We start from the raw sequence: 21,897 nt of genomic DNA, 5'->3' as shown, positions 1-21,897 counted from the left end.
AATTAAAAAAATTATATATATTAGATTTTAAGTTTGAAAATTAAAATATATATTAAAGTTTAAAATAAAATTTATTTCTAATTTCGTTGAAGAAATAAAAATATATTTAATTTGTTTTTTATAATATCCACAACCAAATTCAAATATTGCAGAAATGATGCAAACTGTTAGCTCCACCATGGGTTTTCCTTAAACCATTTTACTTCATCATTAGATGTCCAAGTAGTTAAAATGAGAACAGTTGAAAGGAGAATATAAAATTTAGCTTTGATTCTGACGATATCATCACATTCATAACGGGCAATGGATTACTTTATTTAAAATTAAAAGTGGGTACAAATAGTAGAGTGGAACCAACATTGGTGTATGCATGGACATGATAAAGGTAAATTCTGAAACTGCTAATTATTTCGTCATTGGGGGCGACCAGAAAATAGGAAGGAAGTTATCAAGTTACAAGAAGCAGTATATATGTATGTACGTAGGTGTGTTCTAGCTAGTATCCAGGCTTTGCTGGGTGTTTGTATTTATAGGAATTGGCCCAGAAGAGAAAATGAACGAAGTTGAGTACACTGAGAACACACATCAACCAGTAAAACCTCTCAAGATGATAATGATTCAAGTTGGCACCCAAAAGCCATGGTGTATGTCCAAAAGCTCCTGTGACCTTGTTGATGGTGGACACAAGAACTGTGCTGAGGAAGTACCCCATGGCCAGTGAGGCCCATGACAGTGCTGTTGCCAAGGACCTCATGCTCCATGGTGCCTCTGTGAAGAAGAACTCCATCATGCCAGCCAAAGTGAAAAGATCAGCTGAGCCTAGAAAAATGTATTGTAAGGCCACCCAAAGGAATGTTATTGGGAGGGGTTTGGTTGTGTCCAACAAACCAAACTTTGCAGCTGTTTTCTTTCTCTTGGTTTCCACCAAAGCTGCCACAGCCATTGCCACAATGGAAAGGAATAGGCCTGTCCCTATTCTTTGTAGATGTGTGATCCCCATTTCGGTGTTGGTTGTTTTTCTAGCAAATGGAACAATGATGTGGTTGTAGAGTGGGGCAAGGATCATGATGAAGACGACTGGGAACACTGGTAGAGAAGCTGGTGGGACCTTGAAGGAACCAAGCATGGTGTTCATAGTGGCTGACTGGTGGACTGAGAAGGTAGATAGCTGAGCTAGGCAACAGTTTAGCATTATGGTGGACATAAATATGGGAAGAATCCTTATCACAATCTTCACCTCTTCCACTTCCTTCACTGTACACTCTAACATTGGGTGAACTGGTTCTATCACTGCTTTGTTAAGGAATTTAAGGCTCTCTGTTAGACTTTGGCCTACAACCTCTTTTCTGGTCTTACATTCTTCTCCATCTTCCCTTTCAGTTGTATGCAACGGACTTGTGGCCATGCTTATAACAACATTGCTCGAATTCCTGGATTTGCAGCTGTTGCATATTGCTGCAACAAGAACCTTCACAGCAAATTCCAAACAGATTGTTTAGCATTTTATTTTGACTAGAAAACTTTTAGTACCTGTTATTTATTCGGTTGAATAAATTTGGTGTGTTATTTTAATTTTTAGTTCCTGACTGAGAAAACAATTACTTTCAATTCCTGGACAACTTTTTTGTTGGGTGTTGTAGTTGTGTACAGCAGAAAGTTTTCTGTAGTGAGTCATGACCAAAGCTTAAGTCTTGGGTAACTTTGAGCTTACTGTGTAAGGAAAAGATGAAATAGAAGAAAACTATAACGACAAAATGATTAGTGTAACCTACTTATTCTTAAGTATACCTTGAACATGGATGTAATGGGGCTTCCCGTTGGAATCTTGGTCCTGTACTTGGGTGAACCAAGAAGAAAAACTGGGATGGAGAGAAGTATTGAAGCAGTTGAGACTCCTAAACCCCACTGCCATCCCTTATTGTCTTCGATCCATACCACAAAAGTTACTGCAATTAATGCTCCACATGACAGGCTGAAAACAAAGTAATTGAAAAATGCAGATCTCTGCTTCCTTCCCTCTGGGGTATTCTCATCAAACTGCTCAGCCCCATGAGGAGGAAGTGAACCTTTTATACCCCCTACGCCCAGAGCCACTAGATAGAGGCCTGCGAATAGCATAACTGAGTCCCCACCATAAATTTTATGGCATGGATTGTCGGTGATTCCCATAACGCAGTTTGGTGGTTTCAGTGATGGCTTGTGTGCTTGTATCGTGAGCATTAGTAAGCCCTGTGTCATCAAACAATCCACTGTTAAATTTTATGATCTAGTATAGTGATTATAATCTTGTTAACTGCATGAAAATGCTTGTTATACAATTTTCCTAATTAGCTCAATTATTTGAGGACTTCATTCAACTTAACATATTCCATGCTTCTTTGGAAAAAAAGTTGTTTCATTTGCTGTTTTGAAGTCTGATACGTGCTGATATGAAGAAAAGTTATTTTGAAAAATTGGCTTATTGGAGTTTCACTTGATAACTGTTTTACACGGAGGAATAGTCATACAGTGACTCAGAATCTGGTTATTAGAAGATTAAGCATAATCGAATCTTGCTTCCTGTTTGGTGCACCAGCATCTAATGGCAATAAATGATGATGGTCATGCTTCTTTTGTCTTTCTTCTTCCTGTCACCTTAATATTTGAGTTGATTGAGGATGGAAAAATGGTCCCTTTATACCAGTACTGTACTGCATGAGTAAAAGTCTACCAAAATCCTGAGTATGTGGTTTTCCTCTTGATAGTAATCAATGTTATTATTTATTACAGTAAAGGGTGATTACCTACCCAAGTACAAAGTACAGGTGGTTAAAATTTCTCATTCCTGGCTTTCAACATAAGTTTAGCTTCTCTTTTCTTTTTTCACTTTTTATCATTGAGACGTGGTGACATTCAAATTTATAGTGGCGTAACTTACATAGACACCAACACCAAAGATAGAAGCTTAGATATTACGATGAGAACTTACCATGAATTCTATAGCAGCACTTATGAGATAGATGGAATAAGTAGTGATAAAGGCATCAGCCAGAAACCCGCCAAGAATAGCAAGGAGAAAGGATGTGCCCATGAACTCAGTGACAATGTTGGCAGAGGTGGATGGTGAAAAGTGCATAAACTTGGACAGATATAAAACAAGGTTGCTTGCATTGGCAAGATATGCTAGGTTCTCCAACACCTCCGCAGCTGGGGTTTGTCATTTGGGAAAGTTACAAACATGTTATGCATACGAAAAACAATATGGAAAATTTTGTGAAGGAGAAAAACGATTAAACAGTATAAAGTTAAAAGAAGTATACGTAGCGAAAAGATTTCGTGGCTTCCAGTTACTTATATCAACATTGTTGTTAGAAAATGAGAAAAACATGAAAACTGTCGCCAGACAGTACTTACCTAAAACAAAGGAAGCTGCAAGCATGCCACCATGACGACCTTTGATCGCTGGCTTTTTCCTCCAATCCACATACCCTTCCCAAACAGGCATCTGTGCTTCTTCCTGGGACAGTTTTCTCGGTGGTGTTAAAACCAACTAAAGAAAGTAGTGCTACTAAAAACTAAGATAAACAACGAAAGAAACCATAGTGGAAATTATATATGAAAGTTTAATTTATATACCATCTCCTAACTTGAACAGTTATATCCTGTATTTATCTTATTCTTCAATATGGTTATGAAGGAGAGATTGGGATGATGGTGGCAGAATACTTGATGAAGAACACTTTGTAGGAAGTGGTGAACAGAATCGCATTTATAGCGGGGGAAATGGAATTTCTGATAGAAGAGGAAAGGTCTAGACTATATGAAAGCAACCATTCATTCTCCTGGATCCTTTCGCATTGCATTAATGTTGATGTTGACTGTTTCTACCGTTACTTTGTCTTTGTTGGTTCCTTTAATTTCTACAGGAGGCGATGCTGGGAAATAATGTTTCTCTCTGGTTAATCAGTAACCAACTTTTGGACCTATATTTGTTTTGAATGTTCTCATTTCTTCTATATGTTTCCTGTTAATTGTTTAGTTGCTTATTGAAAAGATAAGGTTATACATAAATGGAAACGATAACGATGGTAATGAATCCAACTAAATTAAAAATTTAAAAACCGGAGATGTTGGTTATGCATGTTGGGAATTTTATAAAGGTGGCGGTAGATAATTGCATGAACAAACCATGCAGTGCGTTGAAGTTGAAGTTGAAGTGTCATCATATTTAGCAAGGCATGGACATTAGGGCACCACAATCTGAGAGAAATGAAAAATAACAAGTGGGCAACATTATTTGACAAAAAGGTCATAGTTGCATGATGGTGAGCGTGAAGGTAAAGTTAGGGAGAAGTTTTTCTCAAACATGTCCCACACCCCTCTTACTCCCACAAGCACCCATGATTCGTCCACATAGTGGCTATAAGTCCACTGTGTCTTTATGCTAATCTCAAAAGATGAATGATTTTCCAACTTCACTATATCTCTTAAACTATCCTATGTACAACCTTTCCTGGCCAGTAGAAAAATAAGGGGACCATTTTTGAAAAGCAATCTTGAAAACTCTCACTGTTTGAGTTTGATTGTGACTGGCATTTGTTTGTAGCAAGCCAGGCCAACGGAGGCTTGTTCAGGTCATGTGAGTTTTGTCTGATTTTAACTCCTTGAGATTGCTTTCAAGGTGTGTGTGGATCTTCTCTAAGGGGCATTAGATTTAGAACAGTGGTAAGTAGCAACCAATTATATTGAATGATGGTTAGAGTATGTATTTAAGTATCCTTTATGGCCACCTTTGGGGTCCCTCTTTCTTTGATCATAAAAATATGTGGATGTGGGTGGGAAGAGAGTACTGTGTATGGCTGTTTGGTCAATGCCATCTCCAACTTGTGTGGCCATGATCCCCATAACAATGCCTCCGTATACACCCTTGTGCCATCATTTAACTCAATTCCCTTTCATTGCTACTGTGTATATATTAGTATATATATACACATTACAAACATATATATATATATATTAGTATTAACTTTTTAAAATACCTAAAATTTTGTATATGAATTAGATATTCTCCTTAACTTTTCCTTTCATTAATGTAAGAGAGGATGAATTGCCGTGGATGGGAGTGGAAAGTGCTCACTTTTGGATGAGCTGATCTTAAGTCAGGATTTAGTCACAAAGGTGATAAAAAGGGTTATCTTAAGCCAAGTTTGCTTCTTATAAAAAGGGTAAAAAAATAGAAGAAAAAGGGATAGAAAAACTCAGTTATATTTAAAGTGTTTTCATAAACATTTGATTTTGAGAAACTACCATAATCTATGATGAACTATTCATATATACATGAATTGGAATGAAAAAGAATATCTAAAGTGAAAATACAGTTTGTAATTGGGAGAGCATTGAATTAAGGAAGTGTCAATATTTTGGTGACAGGAAATAGGATTATAGGAACCAATCGTTGGTTGTATAAGGTTGCCCCTGTGATAGGAAGTGTGAAAAATTGAGAGGTGAGAGCCCACCATAATTATTCAAAGCCAGCATGAGGGTATGCTTCTATCTTCTTTTACGTGGGGACTAATTGTCGTATTTATTTCATATACTCTACACAGTTTTCTGTTCAAAGTTGTGACTCTGGATAAAACGGGGTAGGTATAGCAGATCAAGTCCACGTTCGCATCTTCAACTTGCCATTTCTGCGTTTATGGGTAACAAAAGCTCCACTTCATGATTTAGTATAGCATTACACAACGAATATTGCAATTCGTATATCATAATTGTTGCAAATTAGCATGTGCAAAAAGGCAAAAGTTGTGTTCTCCAAGCAAGCCCTTTATCTCTTTTGTGTTAGTTGAGTTGAAAATGAGAATATATATATGAGCACTGGCAAGTTCGAGATTGTAGCAAAATTACCATATATTTAGTTTGTATGTTTTCAACTTCAATGCTTTAATTCTGTGTTCTCTCCTTAATAACATTTTTTTTCCAACTTCGTATTCTAAAATAAAATGAAAAAAAAAGAGAGAGGATTAAATATGCTTTATGACTAAAACAAATTGATGTGATTAGGAGTTAATTATGGGTTAGAAAAAGTCATGAGAGAAATAAATAATATAAGGTTCGTGAAAAGTACATAATGGTTGCATGCGAGTTGAATCTCTTTAAAAATCGAAAACATTATAAATAAAAACTTATGAAAAACTATTTCATGTTCCTTTCAAACTGAACAAATTCAATAATTTGAGTGTTAATGGGGTGCAATGGAGCAAAGTGTGATGTTGATATATGAGTTGGTTAAAATCCTTATATGATCTTATTTTTTAAAAAATTGATGTAATTTAGTTATTTTCCTTAACTCGGTGTCATATGTTAGTTTGTAGTTTTTTTAATTTATTTTTTTTTCAAAACAAAAAATTATTTCATGTCAAATGAGGTTTCTATCACGTGGTAGAGATAGTGTGACATGACAGTGAAAGTGTCACGTGTCATTGTTTGGGAAAATGTCATGTATCATTGTCTGTGAAAGTGTCATATGAAAAATCTTAATTTAATCTTTTTATTTGTATTTTGTCTTAATTTAATCTTAATTTTTTTTAAAATTGAAACAATTTCATCCCTCTCCAAACCAAATTTAATTTTTATATAGATGTATAATGATATTTTCATTAAAATTTAACTTTTCATCTCAGACATTTTTGGCCGCATAATATCAGGTCAAGGTTAAACGGTCAAATTGGCCAATTTTGCCACCTCTAATACATGTTATAATTATTATAATGATGTTTTTATTAAAATTGATATTTTTATTAATATTTTTAATAAGATTAAGTTTATTTAAATTTTGTTTTTAAATTTTAGTATTTTACATTGAATTTTATTTAAATTTTAAATATATTTATTTTAAATTGATATAAAAATATTTTAAAATTTTATATTTGAATTTATAATATTTTTAGTTTTAAAACAACTCTAACATTTGTATAAAAATTATTAATATATAAATATTCAAAACAAAATTTAAATAAAATTAAATGTAAAATATAAATTTAAATAAATTTAATATTATTAAAAATATTTAATAAAAATATCAATTTTAATGAAAATATTATTATAATCTCTATAAAAGCTAAATTTGGTCTTAATTTGAAGACGGATGAAATTACTCAATTTTTTTAAAATTAAAACTTGATTGAGACAAAACACAAATCAAAGAATTAAATTGAGATTTTTCATATAACACTTCTTCAACACTGACACATCACACTATCTCTGTCACATGTCATGATCCTCATTTGACACGTGACAATGTTCTTTTTAAAATTAAAAAAAATTGAAAAAAAAATCAAAAAACTACAAACTAATGTCATCAATATTATACTAATAAAAAAAGGTCAAATTGCATCAGATTCTAAAAAATAATAACCTAATTGAAAATACTTAAAACGTGAAAACTTGATTGAGATTCAAGTATAATTACGAGAATCATCCGATGATTTTAACGTATACAAGTTTAAGGATATAGAGTGAGTTATAACACAAATAATATTTTAACACACATAAATTTAACTTTTTTACATTCATTTGATATTTATTTTCTTTTAAATTATAAAAGTTTATTCTTTATAATTATTTTATTCTTGTAACGTGTATAATGTGTGTTTCGTTACATAGGTTATAAAGTGGGAAAGAGGGAGATGAATATGAAGACGGTGAGTTAATATTTTGGTCCATGGTGGGATGGTTTTGAATTCAACGGTCTTTTCAGATATGTCTTGGAGAGATGTGGTCCATTGAAAGAGCTATGACATTGGGATTTTACACACGTTGGGTACAATAATCATCTTCTTACCAGTAGAACATTCCAGGACTGCACTAACAATTTTCACTTTTCTCTTCCACAAACTAGTGCTATTCACTTAGGATCTTAGTAAGTCTATTTCATATCTCATCTATAAATAACATTCCAAACATAACTGTTTTTTTGGTCGTATGTGTGTGAAAATAGGCTATATTAAAGTTAATTTTTTTAAGATAGTATCAAAATTTATTAATATGAATTAGACGGACAGTCATCAAAGTTCACAACTTCATATGATCAGACGACCATCAAAGTCCATAAAGACGTCAGTAGGGACGACTGGTCTCACAAGTATAAATGATTAATTTTAAAGAGATTAAGGTAAATTGTGTTTAAGGGTATTGGATCGGGATTGGACCGAGATTAAAATATCGCTAATCCTAAGCTGATGCTCAAAAACTATAAATATAAATCAAAGGTAAGAGGTAGTTGAAGGCATTAATTGTGCATTTATTACTGTCATTGTCATATTGAATTACCGAATGGTTCAACTACTGACTTTGACATCGGAGGGTCTTTAACAGATACATTCCTGAGCGGACGAGCAAACAAGAGACACAAAGAACGAGACCGAACAGCAAGAAAGAACAAATTGTAAATTGTGAAGAATATGTAACCGAAACCAAAAAAAAAAAGTATTGTATTGTTGACTGAAAAAGAAGATAGAATATTGGTTAGATAAATGGGTACGCAAGATTTTTCTCTTCCTTTTTTTTTTTGGTAATTTCGTATGAAGTAGGGAGTTTCTATTGAGAAGATGGTTTTAATTTCATATCTGTTGTGATCATGTGACTAACCACATTCATCTGTCGAATTGTGTCTTCTGTAGCAACACTAATGTGAATTTCATTTCAAGCAACCAAATTCAACCATGGCTAGCCCTAGCTATAAAGGCTAAGGAGCTTCAACTCACTTCTACTAGAACTTTCTCCCACATTCTCATCTGGACCACTCACGTCTACGTTACTCTAAATAACTTTTCATCAACACAAACTTACTTTATTATATTCTTTCCAAATATATGTTATTAATTTATTTTAAAAATAATATTAAGAGAAAAATAAATATTGTTAGAGATAAAAATGGATGTCGTTTATAATACTCTAATACTTACGCTTATATTTTGCCTCTGAAACCATTAAGTTTAATATCTTTCTTATGCTTAAATTTTTTACTTTGTTCGTGACCACTTTCCTGTACGTATCTCTTTTAGTTGTTTTGGCTTCTATTATTAAGAATGTTATATATCATTACGCAACATAAGCTCTCGTAATAATTAGTCACATCATAAAAAAAATCGAATGATTCATATATGAATGTCGCATTTTACATTTGCATCAGTTAATGAGAGATTAAAATATACCTTCAAACAATGGTTTGTTTTAAGGTTTTAAAGGAAAAGAATTCAAGTTAAATGAAAATAAATATTTTATTATTATAAGGTTATATGTTTAATAAAATTAATCTACTATTCAATCATTCAAAATAGTTTATATCTTTTAAATATACAATTTTCGTTTTTCTCTAATATTTTGAGGTAATTATTTTTCCTTTTTTTTTATTGGGTATAACAGAACTTAGGATATTATTTAATTATATTTTCTTTTAGGAAAGTTTTCCTTTTCATTTAAACTCCTGGGGTTTTTTTTATATCACCGCATGTGGGATTAGCTAGAATGCACGTGTGATCTAAGTAGAAAATAAATATTATTTTTAGTTTAGATTTATTATGACATGTTTTTTTTGTGAATCATACTTTTTTAAAGTAATTTAGGACTTTCTTTATTTAAAAAAATATATTAAAAGAAATACAACAATTAAAGAAAGAAAAAAATAACTCTATCTATTTTATTGGAAGATAAATATACATTTTTAGAATATATGTTGATTTGGATATAAACTTTAGAATGGATATGTATGATTGTATTATTGTGATATTTGCTTGATTTGAAATTAGAAATGAATATTAGTATTTGTTTGAAAACGAAAAATAAATTGTGCAGTAGGAAGGTTGTTGGATTTGAGTTGTAATTACACGTGTGAACAAAATTATGAACTTATGAGATTTAATAAATCTTTGGAGTTTGTGGGATTAAGATTAATTATTTTAATGTCTTGTTGAATGTATTTTTATTATGTTGTGACAGTTAGAATTGGAGTTGAATGTATTTGATATTTAATAGATTGAGTGTTTAAATTCAATTCAATTAAAAACAAGTATATTTTAAGTAATGTTGAAGATACAAGTTTTGAATCGAAAGAAAACTAGTTTAGTTCAATTGGAAATAAATTTTCGTTTTTATTTAAATTATAAAAAAATATTTTTTATTCAAAAAGTTTTAAGCTGAGTAAAAATACTAGGTTTTTATACGTAGGATATCCGTATAAATTACTTAGCATATTAAAGACACGGTTATGAGGAAGAGTTTCTACCATGATTTTGTTGAGAAAAAGCAATTTTTTCATTACTTTTTTCAGTGAAAATTACTACGCAAACTTCACTTAATTCATTTCTAAAAGAAACTTAAATTTTATTTATTATTCCTATGTTTATGAATGTTATATATACATTATAAATGATGCAGTTTATTAGTTAGTAAAAATTGACCTAGTTATAAAGCAGTGTCGTTACATTGTAATATATAGGGTAAGTATTGAATTATATAATTAATATATCTAAACGTTTAATGATAATTTAAGTTATATAGTTAAAGATATCATCTGGTAAATTATGTCACTTGTGCTTAGGTGAAAGATTTAGGAGTTAACCTTATATGTTGATTTTTGGGTTGAAATTGAAGATAGTAAAAATATGATAATCAAGTAAGAATGAAAACTAAGACATTAATACAATATTCTAAAAGCTATCTTTTATTAATATTATATAAGAATGTTGAGTGGTGCAATAAAAATGATGATAATTTTATATAATATTTATGTATATTATTCAAGACTTTAGACAATATTTTTATTGAAAAGTTAACTCATTGTATGTGTTTTTCCTTTGGTAAATAATATTTGTATTTTAACATGATAAGATATAATATTACATGTATAAGAGTATAAAGAGAAACAAATTATACATTAGTAAATAATTCTTTTATACTTCAAGAATGTAGCAACCTGCATAACTATTTTATCATCCATCAATAGTCTAATAAAGAATAAAATAAGTAATAGAGATAAAGTATGTTAATAAAATGTTTATAGACTAAAAAAACAAAATTTTGATAAGTTTTAAAAGTGAAATGTTAAACTTTTTTTTAAAATCCTCTCAAATATACCCAAAAAGAATAGTAAAATTAATCATTTACCATTACTATTTTTAAATACAACGTTGTAATTCATAAGTTAATTAATTAAATCTAAAAGCAAATTTGAAAATATTACAGGTATACAAATTGATTACACCTAAATCGTTTTTTTTTATAAATATTTTTCATTATGATTAAGTTTATGGATTCGCGCATATATTTGAAAGAATTATTCATAAAACGTTCTTACATGAGAAAAATGATAAAATTAACTTATTAATATTAAAATTAATTTATACAGAAATTAATTACTGGAAGTTTTCTCGTATAATCTTTAATTTATTCTAACTTGAGTGCAAAGAACTATATTTATTTTTGAAGAAGCTTGTTTAAACATCTTGTTCAATAAAGTTAATTTAATGATAGATATATTCATAGTGAAAAAATTTATAAACTCGCGATTTATAGAGTAGGGAAATATTCCCATTAGAAAACATAAAATTGGAGAAATTAATGCATAAAAATTCGGGTTGCTGCAAAATGAGAATGCGAAGAAATGTAACAAGACTCATGGCTAATAACAGTGTGCTAACTTTTATTTTTATTTAAGTATAAATTTTTAAATTTCATTTTACTTATAGTATATTTCGTTTTGGAAAGTATCACAATTATTATAAAAAGCTTCTTTCGAAAATCCATTTCCAGAACATATATCTCATATATTCTTATAAGCTTCTTCCATAAAAATCATTCTAGGATGTGTCTCATATGTTTCAAAAATTTTGTTCTGAAAAACTCATTCCAGAATATATATCTCATATGTTTTGGGAATCATGTTTCATAAATTCTAGAGGTGCAGTTCGTAATTACGGGAGTGCAGGAAGAAAAATCCTTAAATATTTGCAATCAAGACGGGAGAAAGAAAAAGAAAAGTGGAACAGGCTTTTCTCCTTACGCCATCTCACATTTCTTTCCGCACTCCCAAATTTTTTTAAAATTTCAAAACTATTCTCTACGCTTCAAAAAAATTCTACACTTCACTTTTTTTTCTTCAACAAATTTCAAAGAAGGGTATTTTTAAAATGTGAGGTAAAAAATAAAAGTTAGATGGTACAGGGAGAAACACTCGAAGCCTTTTTAATATTTTCAAAAGCAGTCCAATATAATTTGTTTCTCCACCATGTTGTTGGTTTATTTCCTCGTTGACGAAGTTAAAAATAGTGAAAATCACGTGTTGGAAAATGAAATTAAGAATGAAATGCAGCAAAGGGTTCTATTTGAAAGGGAATACATACACACCCACCCACCGTAAATATCAAAAAATGTGATTGATATTCTCGTGGCAAAATTTATTATAATTATTATGATGATGATGTGCGAAGAATTAAAAAAATGTGTTGGTTTTGATTTATTAATTATATTAATTTGAAGCTGGGAGGGTTAAATATTGTTATAATATGAAATTGAAATGACATGGTGGATCCTGGGCCTGTGAAGGTGGCCCAATGAGGCGTGGAAAAGTGGAAAGGACAGTGAAGGAAGCAGGTGAGATAAAAAAGTCAAAGTTTAACACAAAACTATTATAATTTCATATCAGACCCCACAAAATACGTCACCATCTTCTATTCCTCCACACTTCTTTACATCTCTCTCTCTCTGCCTCCAAATTCATCTTTATTATTAAACAAATCTTTCTTTTTCCAACAAAATAAATAATTATATACATTTTTTAATTCTTTTTGTCCTTTTTCTTGCCCTAAGAAAGCGACTCGATCTACACAAAACTCATGAATATTTTCTTCTTTCATTATCTCTGCTACACTCCAATTCCACTTCTCATATAAGTGAAACCATATATCACTCACACTTCTTTCCTTCATGCATTCTAATTTATGGTTAATCTTAAAGTCACAGCTTAATCTTCGTGTTAGCAGAAGGATTTTATAATGTTTGTTACTATTAAATTTAATAATTTAGTGTATACTTTTTTTAAACTTGGGATATCCTCTGACTGTGGAAATAATAGATTAGACTTTGGGAATAATAAGATTCGTTGAAAGGATCAAGCTTTTAAAAATATTAATTTTTTTCATACATGTACCCTTAGACATGTGAATTGAATCGGTGACTGCACACTTAAAAGAATATGATTATCTGTAAACTATAGGATGTATTATTTGGATTAGATCTACCCGTAAACTCGAATTAATATATGGATTGGATGAAAGTGTTTTAATACATTATGCATCTTCCTTTTATACTCGCAATAAAAAGTTTAAATTCACCCTCCTTTTCAATTGGAAAACTCACTATTCTATTTCTTAAATTAATACCGCTCTCATTTTATTTCTTCGAATTTCCAATATTATACAATTTATAAACTACTTTGACGTAATATACACTTTAATTTAAGTTTAAATAAATTACTAATTCTTGGAATAAATAAAATTTATAAATTTATAATGAATGCCTTATAAGTAGAAAGTCATATGAGCATTGTAGTGATCAACCTTTGAATAAGAAATCAATTTGAACTTTTGAAAAACTGTGTTTTTTGGAGTGAGAGTGCTGTTGCTTAGTTGACTTGTATTAATTGAGTTATCCTTCTCTTGTCGTACTAGAGCTTTCATGGAATGGAGTGGGCCAAGAGAGTCCTTCTTTGTAAGGTACTCACAATCTTATCTTACCATTTTTCACTCCATTTATCAAATTGAGTCTTCTTTTGTCACAATTATATTATTTCATTTATTGCATATTTGATATGTTATTGTTTAGTTTTATGAACTTAAAGCTTATATGGAACCATAAAAATCCCAACGAAAATCTTCTGTGTCTTGATTTTGTCTTTGGTTAGAAACTTGAGTGGATGTTCCATCCTTTCCAAAACTCCTTCAATGGGTTTCCTTTCATGAAGCCTAAAAGAAAATGAGCAAAGAGTCTTTAAAGATCTTTCTAACATTTTGGTTGTATATGTTTACTAAAATACTCATCATCCTACCTTTTGATTGCATGTATTTAGTAAGGCACTCATCATGTCACTAGTTTTTGGCTCTTGTCGTGCTACCCTGTAAAGTGCATTAGCATTTCTTTCTATCTACTACTTCATTATTTACTTATTATTAAATATAGTATGGTAAATTGTAATTTCACTAATCCTTTAAGAGAGTTTTTCATGGAGTATTAAGATTTATACGTTCATAATTTCCATGTAGAATGTTGTTATGATTGTGAGTACGAATAAAATTTAAATATCTTAGATATCTTTTTATCCTAAACTATTATACTTCATCTTTATAAGAAATATATATAAAGAAATTTGACGAGTACATTAGAATAATAGATTGAACTTTTGGATAATATAATTTGAAATATTATCATATTATATTTTTTTAATATTTTGTTAGACGTACTTAAAAAACATGTTTTTTATAACAACAATCTATATTGGTAAGATGTCATAAGATAACATTTTATTCCGGTTATAGTTATAACAGGTATAAAAGGCTGGTACAATGACATTTTTGTAATAAAAAATGTCATTGTAATAGTTATAACTTGTATAGAGAGTGAACATGGTGATATTTTTGTAATATAAAAAATTGTATACTTATTTTAATTATAACTGATATAAAAAGTTGACATGGTAACATTTTTGTAATAAACAAGAAAAATTTCCAAGTCATCCTTTGTAGTGGTACGTTCCAACTTCCATCAAACAAAATGACCCCATTTCTATTGCTCCTCTTTGTCTTTCTTCTTCCACGAGACAAAACAATCTCATCTCATTGTCGCTCTAGCTTTGTTTTCACCAATTCTAACCCTTGCGACCTAGACTGTCATCGTGGTTGTGTGATTCCTTTTAAAACTCTAACATGCTGATTATATCACCACCGACAATTCTTTCTCCCTTTCCTTTTGTCATGTCAGACCATCGTTTGCCCTAGTCATCTATTGATGTTTGCTTTGTTTGATATGTTAATACTCAGAAGTAGTAATCAGTTAGGTTAGTTTGTTTTGTCCCCCTTTTCCCTAACCTATTTAAAGGTTAGGATTTTTCCCTTTCAGTTGTAATCATAAAAACACTTCTACACAGTATTAATAAAAGTTCATTTTTTCTCTTACCTTCTGATGAAGTCTCTCTTTCGATATGCTCTCTCTTTTCCTTCTAGATGCCATGTTTGAGTGTTGCCATGAAGAGCTCCGGCCCTTTCTCTCTCTCGCGGACTAGCCTGGTGTTTCTTCACTGATGTTCTGACACAAATGACTTCTTACACAAGATATTTTTTTCTCATGGGCTTTCATGTTTTGGGCCTCTGTTAAAACAACTACAGACCTTATTATTATATCATTGCTATAACTATTTGAATCTAAAACTTTTTTGTTTTAGTTTTTCTTTTTTAGGTGACATACAATGGTGTTTATGATTGCTCGTAGTTTCAAATCAAAATGGAGAGAGACACGATTTGCAACATGTGACTTTGCATCTTGGAAGTCTAATTTGCGTTGTGATGGAGATGAGATTTGAGGTTGTGATGGTTTGTGCAATCTGCATAAGGGAAGCTCGTGTTTGTTGGCATACAATGAGGTTCAATTGTGGTATTTCTTGGTGGCAGATCTTTGATATCTCCTTTTCCGACGAGACAACAAGAAGGTCCGACGATATGCATAATGGTGGTGGTTGCATTGAAGCAAGGTGTAAGGATTTGTCGTCATAATAAATTGTTGTGGCTAATGGTGGTTTGAATGCAATTGTCTTGATTTTGGCTACTGAGAGAGAAACATAAACTATGATCGAATTTTTGTATACTAATTATATCTTTAATCAGTATAAAAAATGACATTTTCTATACTAATTGTAGAACCAATATGAAATGTGAATATTTTTTAAACTCTTTCTTTTATACCAATTTCATAATCAGTATAAACAACAATTTTTAAAAGCTATAAAATGTTTTTCTACACTAATGCGTTGTATAAATTATCTAGTAAACAACAATTTTGTAATTTAAATGTTGATATGCGTATAATATATAGTGTAAATATAAAATAAAATATTAAAATAAATAATTAAATGAAAGTTAAAGTTATGAACTTTCAATAAAAAATAATTAAAAATTAACTTATTTTTTTATCGTCCCTTCATCCTTTAAAACTTCTCTTAATTATAAAGAAAAATTAAAAATCATCCAGAACTAAATGTATTATTATTATATGTAAACCAACAAAGATTAATTTTTTCTATTAGATCACACAAATATTTAAAATAACATAAAATTTTCCAATTAAAAAATTATATTACGTAATTTCTTATTGGTAACCTTAACGGTTTTGAAGTTAAATTTTAATATAAAAATATTACGTAATCTGAAAACTTATAAGGGAATAAATTTAAAAATAAAAATAAAAATCTGTTTTAGACAAATGATAATAAACTATTTTTAATATATATTAAAATATAATATAGTTAATTTTAAAAATATATACTAATCTTAATTAACTTAAATATTAAAATATTAATTTTTCATCTATTTTCGTCCTTCTCATCCAAACTTATCCATAGACCAACTAAATTATTTGAGATAACTTATTTAGAAATTAATAAATAAGAAAAAATATTATTATATAGTATACGTGTCTATATATATGTGGGTGGGTGTGTGAGTGTGTGTATATATATATATATATATATATATATATATATATATATATATATTATTTATAATTGAGGTAATTATTTAAATTACATTATACTATATTTAAAAAAAATATTTTTATGAACACATGTCAACGAAATTTAAAGCGTTTAATAAATTAAAGTCGACTCCTTAAAGTTTATCCAATAATTTGATTGAGATAAAATAGAATTCATTAAAAGTTAGACGATAGAGTATAGTGAAAAAATCAAAATAAAAGTACATTAAAAACAGTTATTTAATATATTTTTTTTATCGTATCACTTTCATGAGATTACTGTAGCGTTTACCAGAAATAAATAATTCTTTACCATTCTTAACTGATAAAATTCCACCAATAAGAAACATACATGACTTCTTTATACTTTAAAGACAAACAAGCTCTTTAAAATGTAAATCTCACGAGCACGCTCCACTGATTATTAGTCCATCTAAAATAGGTAGCATATTCATGTACTTCATGTATTTTATGTATGATCCATGTATACTTAGAGACTTTAGACAGGTTTTGCTGGTTCTCCTCATCAGTAACAGTCACCTGGATTTCTTTTGCAGTCTCGATGTTTACTTCTCTCACAACCTCCTCTTGCATACCTTGTTTCCCTACCGATATTTTTTTAGCTGAACCTTTATTAGCAGGTTGAATTGGTGTCGTAATACTATTTACATATGTTGAACTCTCTCGAATACTTAGGTTTTGTTCACTTGAATGAATTTGGGGAGAGTAGTTGAGGGGATTTAAGATGATTTGAAGGTAAATCTTTTTGTTGTTTATTTGAGTGAACTTGGAAAATGAGAGTGGATTTGGAAGTAAATTTTTTTAATCTGTCACGTCAATCAAATCTACACTAATTATCACAAACTTTACTTTCAAATTCACTCTCACTTACCTTCAAATCCACTCAAATAAAGAACAAAAAAATTTACTTTCAAATCCTCTCAAATCCCCTCAATCACTCTCCTCTAAATCTATTCAAGTGAACAAGACCTTAAAGATGACCCAGTGACAATGAAGACACAAAATGTTATTGGTGTACTCTTTATCCCCCCAACCTGAGAGCCTCTTGAAGAGATGTTGATAACAGACATTTCATTACCTTTTGTACAAAAGGAATTGATTACCGAACGGTGAAAAGATGAACGAAAAATGGTGAAATTTATAGGACCACCTAACCTCTATTTATAGAAATTTCTCGAGGACACATGACACTTTTATAACCGTGAGATCTGACACCATCCAATGGAAAAGGGCGATGTGATGTTTCGCATTTGGCGTCAGACCTGATAGCAAACATATAAGGTGACATTACCGTCTATCGCCAACGATCAAATCTTTGACCCAACGATCACAATTTTAAACATAAATCGAACGAACACAACAATTAATGAGACATCGACACGATTCGCAAAGCAACCCAATCTTTCATCTCCAGTAATAGTATAAACAAATCCTCTTTGTTTGTTGACTTAAGTCCAAGCTAAGTCTTAAGAAGTTTGAATATTATATATCGACATGTAAATATTAATCAAATTACATCGACCGTACGTTCAAATTGAGATAAAACCAATTAATGCAAATTAGATCCAGTTAATCATCTAATTAAGTTAAATATGTTAGTAATCAGGTTTAACATAATTGGACTATAATTAATCTAAATCTTATAAAAAAATTCATAAAAAAAATTATAAATACATATTAAATATATAATTTTTAAGACTCTTATAACAAATTCATTACAACATTATTTATTAAACCGCTCTAATATCAAAGTAATTTAAATATCAAGATTTCTTTAAGAGATATTCAATGAATTGGATATATCCGAGAACAAAGAGAAAAAACACTGGACGTTACTTTATCCACCTGAAACATTTAGGTTTATTATTAAGTGGGAAGGGTAATTAAGGAGGAGGCTTTCCCAGATAAACTCACGTGTTCTCATCTACCCCATCCAGAGGGGAGACAAATATCGGAAGCAAAGGTTTGGTAGGAAAAACCATTTATACCATCTTCAATTTTTACTTTAATTAAGTTTCCCATATGCAAGTTTTGTTTTAACAAGCGAAGCCTTACAAAATTAATCTTTTTAATTTTTCATAACTTAAATTCGTAGTTTGAACATATATTATTTAAATTAAAAATAATTTATAATTTTAAGATCTATTGAGAAAAGTGTTGCAGTGAATTAGTGAGAGGACAAGATAGTAAGTCCACACTCTCTTTCCATCCAAGGCTCTTGTTATAAACCGCAGCAACACTCTTCTCTTCTCAAAACGCCAAGGGAAACAAACATAGCCACCGCTTCTGTCTCTCTCTCTCTCTGTCTCTCTCTTTCTCTCTCTCCGTGTTCAGATTCTCTCTTCCGCTCTGCGTTGGAATTGGGTCTCTCTCGTCGTTGTTTGGTGTTCTGAGTGATGGGTATGCCCTGCCGCTGTTCCCACACCTCGCACATCACCGAAATCATCATCACCAGCTTCTTCCGCCATAAGTCTTAGATCCTCACCTCAATTATTTATAACTCCCTTAGTCACCTTCTTTCATGGCACCTTGAGATCCAACTTGGAGTAACCAACGCTTCCTCACATGGCGGCTGGAAGGGCTTTTTCCGACATCACTGCCTTCCTTCGCAACCAAACAGCTCTTCCCACTTCCCAACCTCTCGATTCTCTCTTCCTCTCTTCTTCCACTGCTCCTTTTCTCGGTCAGTCATAATTATTTATCACCCTCTCCCTCCTTAATTTTCACCACTGATCACGGTTTAACTAATGGGCGCTGTGTTTGACCTTTCTCTATTTGATTCAGGTTCGAGATCCATGATGAGCTTCGAAGGAGAAGGAGGGAAGGGGTGTAACGGTTCCTTCTTCCGCGCGTTTGATATAGACGAGAATGGAGATGAGTGCATGGACGAGTACTTTCATCAGCCTGAGAAGAAGCGCCGTCTCTCTGCCAATCAGGTTCAGTTTCTCGAGAAGAGCTTCGAGGAAGAGAACAAGCTTGAACCCGAGAGAAAAACCAAGTTAGCCAAAGACCTTGGTCTGCAGCCACGACAAGTCGCTATTTGGTTCCAGAACCGTCGTGCTCGCTGGAAGACCAAACAGCTCGAGAAGGACTACGAGATTCTGCATGAGAGCTATGAGAGTCTCAAGGCCAACTACGAAATCCTCCTCAAGGAGAAAGACAAGTTGAAATCTGAGGTAATCAAATCAAAAGTTAAATTTAGATCCAAAATGATTATCTTTCTATCAAAATCGAAGTTTGATCTTCATAACAAATGTTTAACAGAGCTAACACTTAAAGAAACAGCATATATAAGTTCTGTCCATGAATTATAATGTTCGTTTTATTCATGTATTGATACAATCCGGTGACTTTATTTTCTGGGCCGACGAGTTAATCCGTGTAACGTTTTGGTTAAATCAGGTGGCGCACCTGAGCGAGAAGGTGCTTGCAAGAGAGAAAGAAGAGGGGCAGTCGAAGCAGGCCGAAAGTGGAACAAAGAGGTTGCAGGAACAGGATCAGGAACCACCGCAAAGGCCTGTACTTGATTCAGTTTCGGAAGGTGAAGGATCCAAAGTGTCTTGTGTTGTTGGGGGTTGCAAACAGGAAGATATCAGCTCAGCCAGGAGTGACATTTTGGACTCCGACAGCCCGCATTACACGGATGGAGTACACTCGGCGGTGCTAGAGCACGGTGATTCTTCTTATGTGTTTGAGCCTGATCAATCGGACATGTCACAAGATGAAGAAGACAACCTCAGCAAGAGTCTGTACCCTTCCTACCTCTTTCCGAAACTCGAAGATGCGGATTACTCCGACCCAACGGAAAGTTCTTGTAATTTTGGATTCTCGGAGGAAGATCATGCTCTTTGGAACTGGGAGTACTAAGTTTTCTATAATGTTTGTGTGTCTGTGCCGTGTGTAGTGTTTATTTATTTAGTATTTGCAGTTTTAGTGGAGAATTTATAAATGGGAAATAAGTCAGATGAATGACTATAGGTTTATTAGGATAGAGATGGTGGTTTTTGCCGCATTTTGCTACTTGTAATGAAAGTGTTGGTTCCAATGTAATTAAATAATGCGTTCCAGTTGAGAATGTAATTGTGGATTTAGTTTAATGAAGAAATATAAATTGGAAAGATGAAGAAATGAAAAGATAGTTGAATTAGTTCGTAAAGAGAGGCCCATGTATGATTCCTGTTGAGTTGGGTTATGGAGTTCTGGGTCCCTGTTGCTTGGATCGGTAAGGAACTCTGCATTCGAAGTTGACTTGCCTGCACTTGCAATTGTTTCCATTGTGAAAGAAGGATGTCACTTTCGTTACGACTTGGCCAAAAATCTCTGCCTTTCCATTCAACGGGGATCACCGACTTCTCTTCTTCTTTATGTTCTCCACTTTGAAAATTTACTCAAGAATATCTCTCACAACCTTCGCATCTTCTAACATTTCTTCAACCCAACATTTTTATAATTTATTCCTTTTCTCCACTGTTTTCTACCTACTCGGATAAATTAATCATTTATATGTTTTTTCACCACTAATATCTTTTTCTTCTTCTTCTTATTATTTCACCATCCATAAAAATGGAGTGGAGGAAAATTAAAGTTGGTAGGTAAAGAGGATGAGAAATAATTATTGAAGAGCATGGAATAAAATATTATATATATAGATTTATCTCTGGATGTTTTTTCACCAGGAAAGTATATTTTTTTTTCTTAACTTATATCTTTTCTACTTCCCGCTATTTATTTAGACATTGATTTTTTTCATGAATTAATCTCGTCTAAGTTAATAGGTAGACGATTATTTATGCAATATGTTTACCATAAATATTATAATAATGATAATTTGACAACATTTTTTTACAATATTTTAACACCATCTACGTGTCATTCTATGATTGGTCCATGTTAGTGTTTATAATTATTATTATTGATTGTGTAATAATTTTGAACTAATTATATAATGACACGTAAATTGTGTTAAAATATTGTCAAAGTATCATTATCCTAAAGATTATACTCTTTCAAATCAATTGTGAAATTATAAAACAAATAAAGGTTAACAATTGTATCACATATCTATAATATTGTTATGTTCTTGTAAATATAAAATATCAA

General features: G+C 31.3%; 2 protein-coding genes across 2 annotated transcripts; one reads left to right on the top strand and one right to left on the bottom strand.

Moving 5' to 3' along the window:
- Positions 1-294: 294 nt before the first annotated feature.
- LOC124844736 (protein NRT1/ PTR FAMILY 4.6-like) lies at positions 295-3,752 on the bottom strand. The gene is made up of 5 exons (XM_047321730.2): positions 3,616-3,752; positions 3,394-3,496; positions 2,969-3,186; positions 1,789-2,229; positions 295-1,468 (listed from the first exon to the last, which is right to left on the bottom strand). Exons 1-5 carry the CDS (start codon positions 3,616-3,618, stop codon positions 497-499), a joined length of 1,737 nt encoding a protein of 578 aa, XP_047177686.1. The 5' UTR covers positions 3,619-3,752; the 3' UTR covers positions 295-496.
- Positions 3,753-19,039: 15,287 nt separating this feature from the next.
- LOC124819800 (uncharacterized) lies at positions 19,040-20,877 on the top strand. The gene is made up of 3 exons (XM_088105024.1): positions 19,040-19,480; positions 19,582-19,973; positions 20,200-20,877. The coding sequence occupies exons 1-3, from the start codon at positions 19,363-19,365 to the stop codon at positions 20,662-20,664; spliced, it is 975 nt and encodes a 324-aa protein (XP_087961150.1). The 5' UTR covers positions 19,040-19,362; the 3' UTR covers positions 20,665-20,877.
- The last annotated feature ends 1,020 nt before the right edge of the window (positions 20,878-21,897 follow it).

Source organism: Vigna umbellata, chromosome 1, assembly GCF_029865625.1.
Source record: "Vigna umbellata cultivar VRB3 chromosome 1, Vumbellata_1.0, whole genome shotgun sequence".
In the NCBI taxonomy this organism is placed as follows: Eukaryota; Viridiplantae; Streptophyta; class Magnoliopsida; order Fabales; family Fabaceae; genus Vigna; species Vigna umbellata.
Note: the sequence above shows the minus strand (reverse complement) of the source record. Positions and strands in the feature narration are given on the sequence as shown.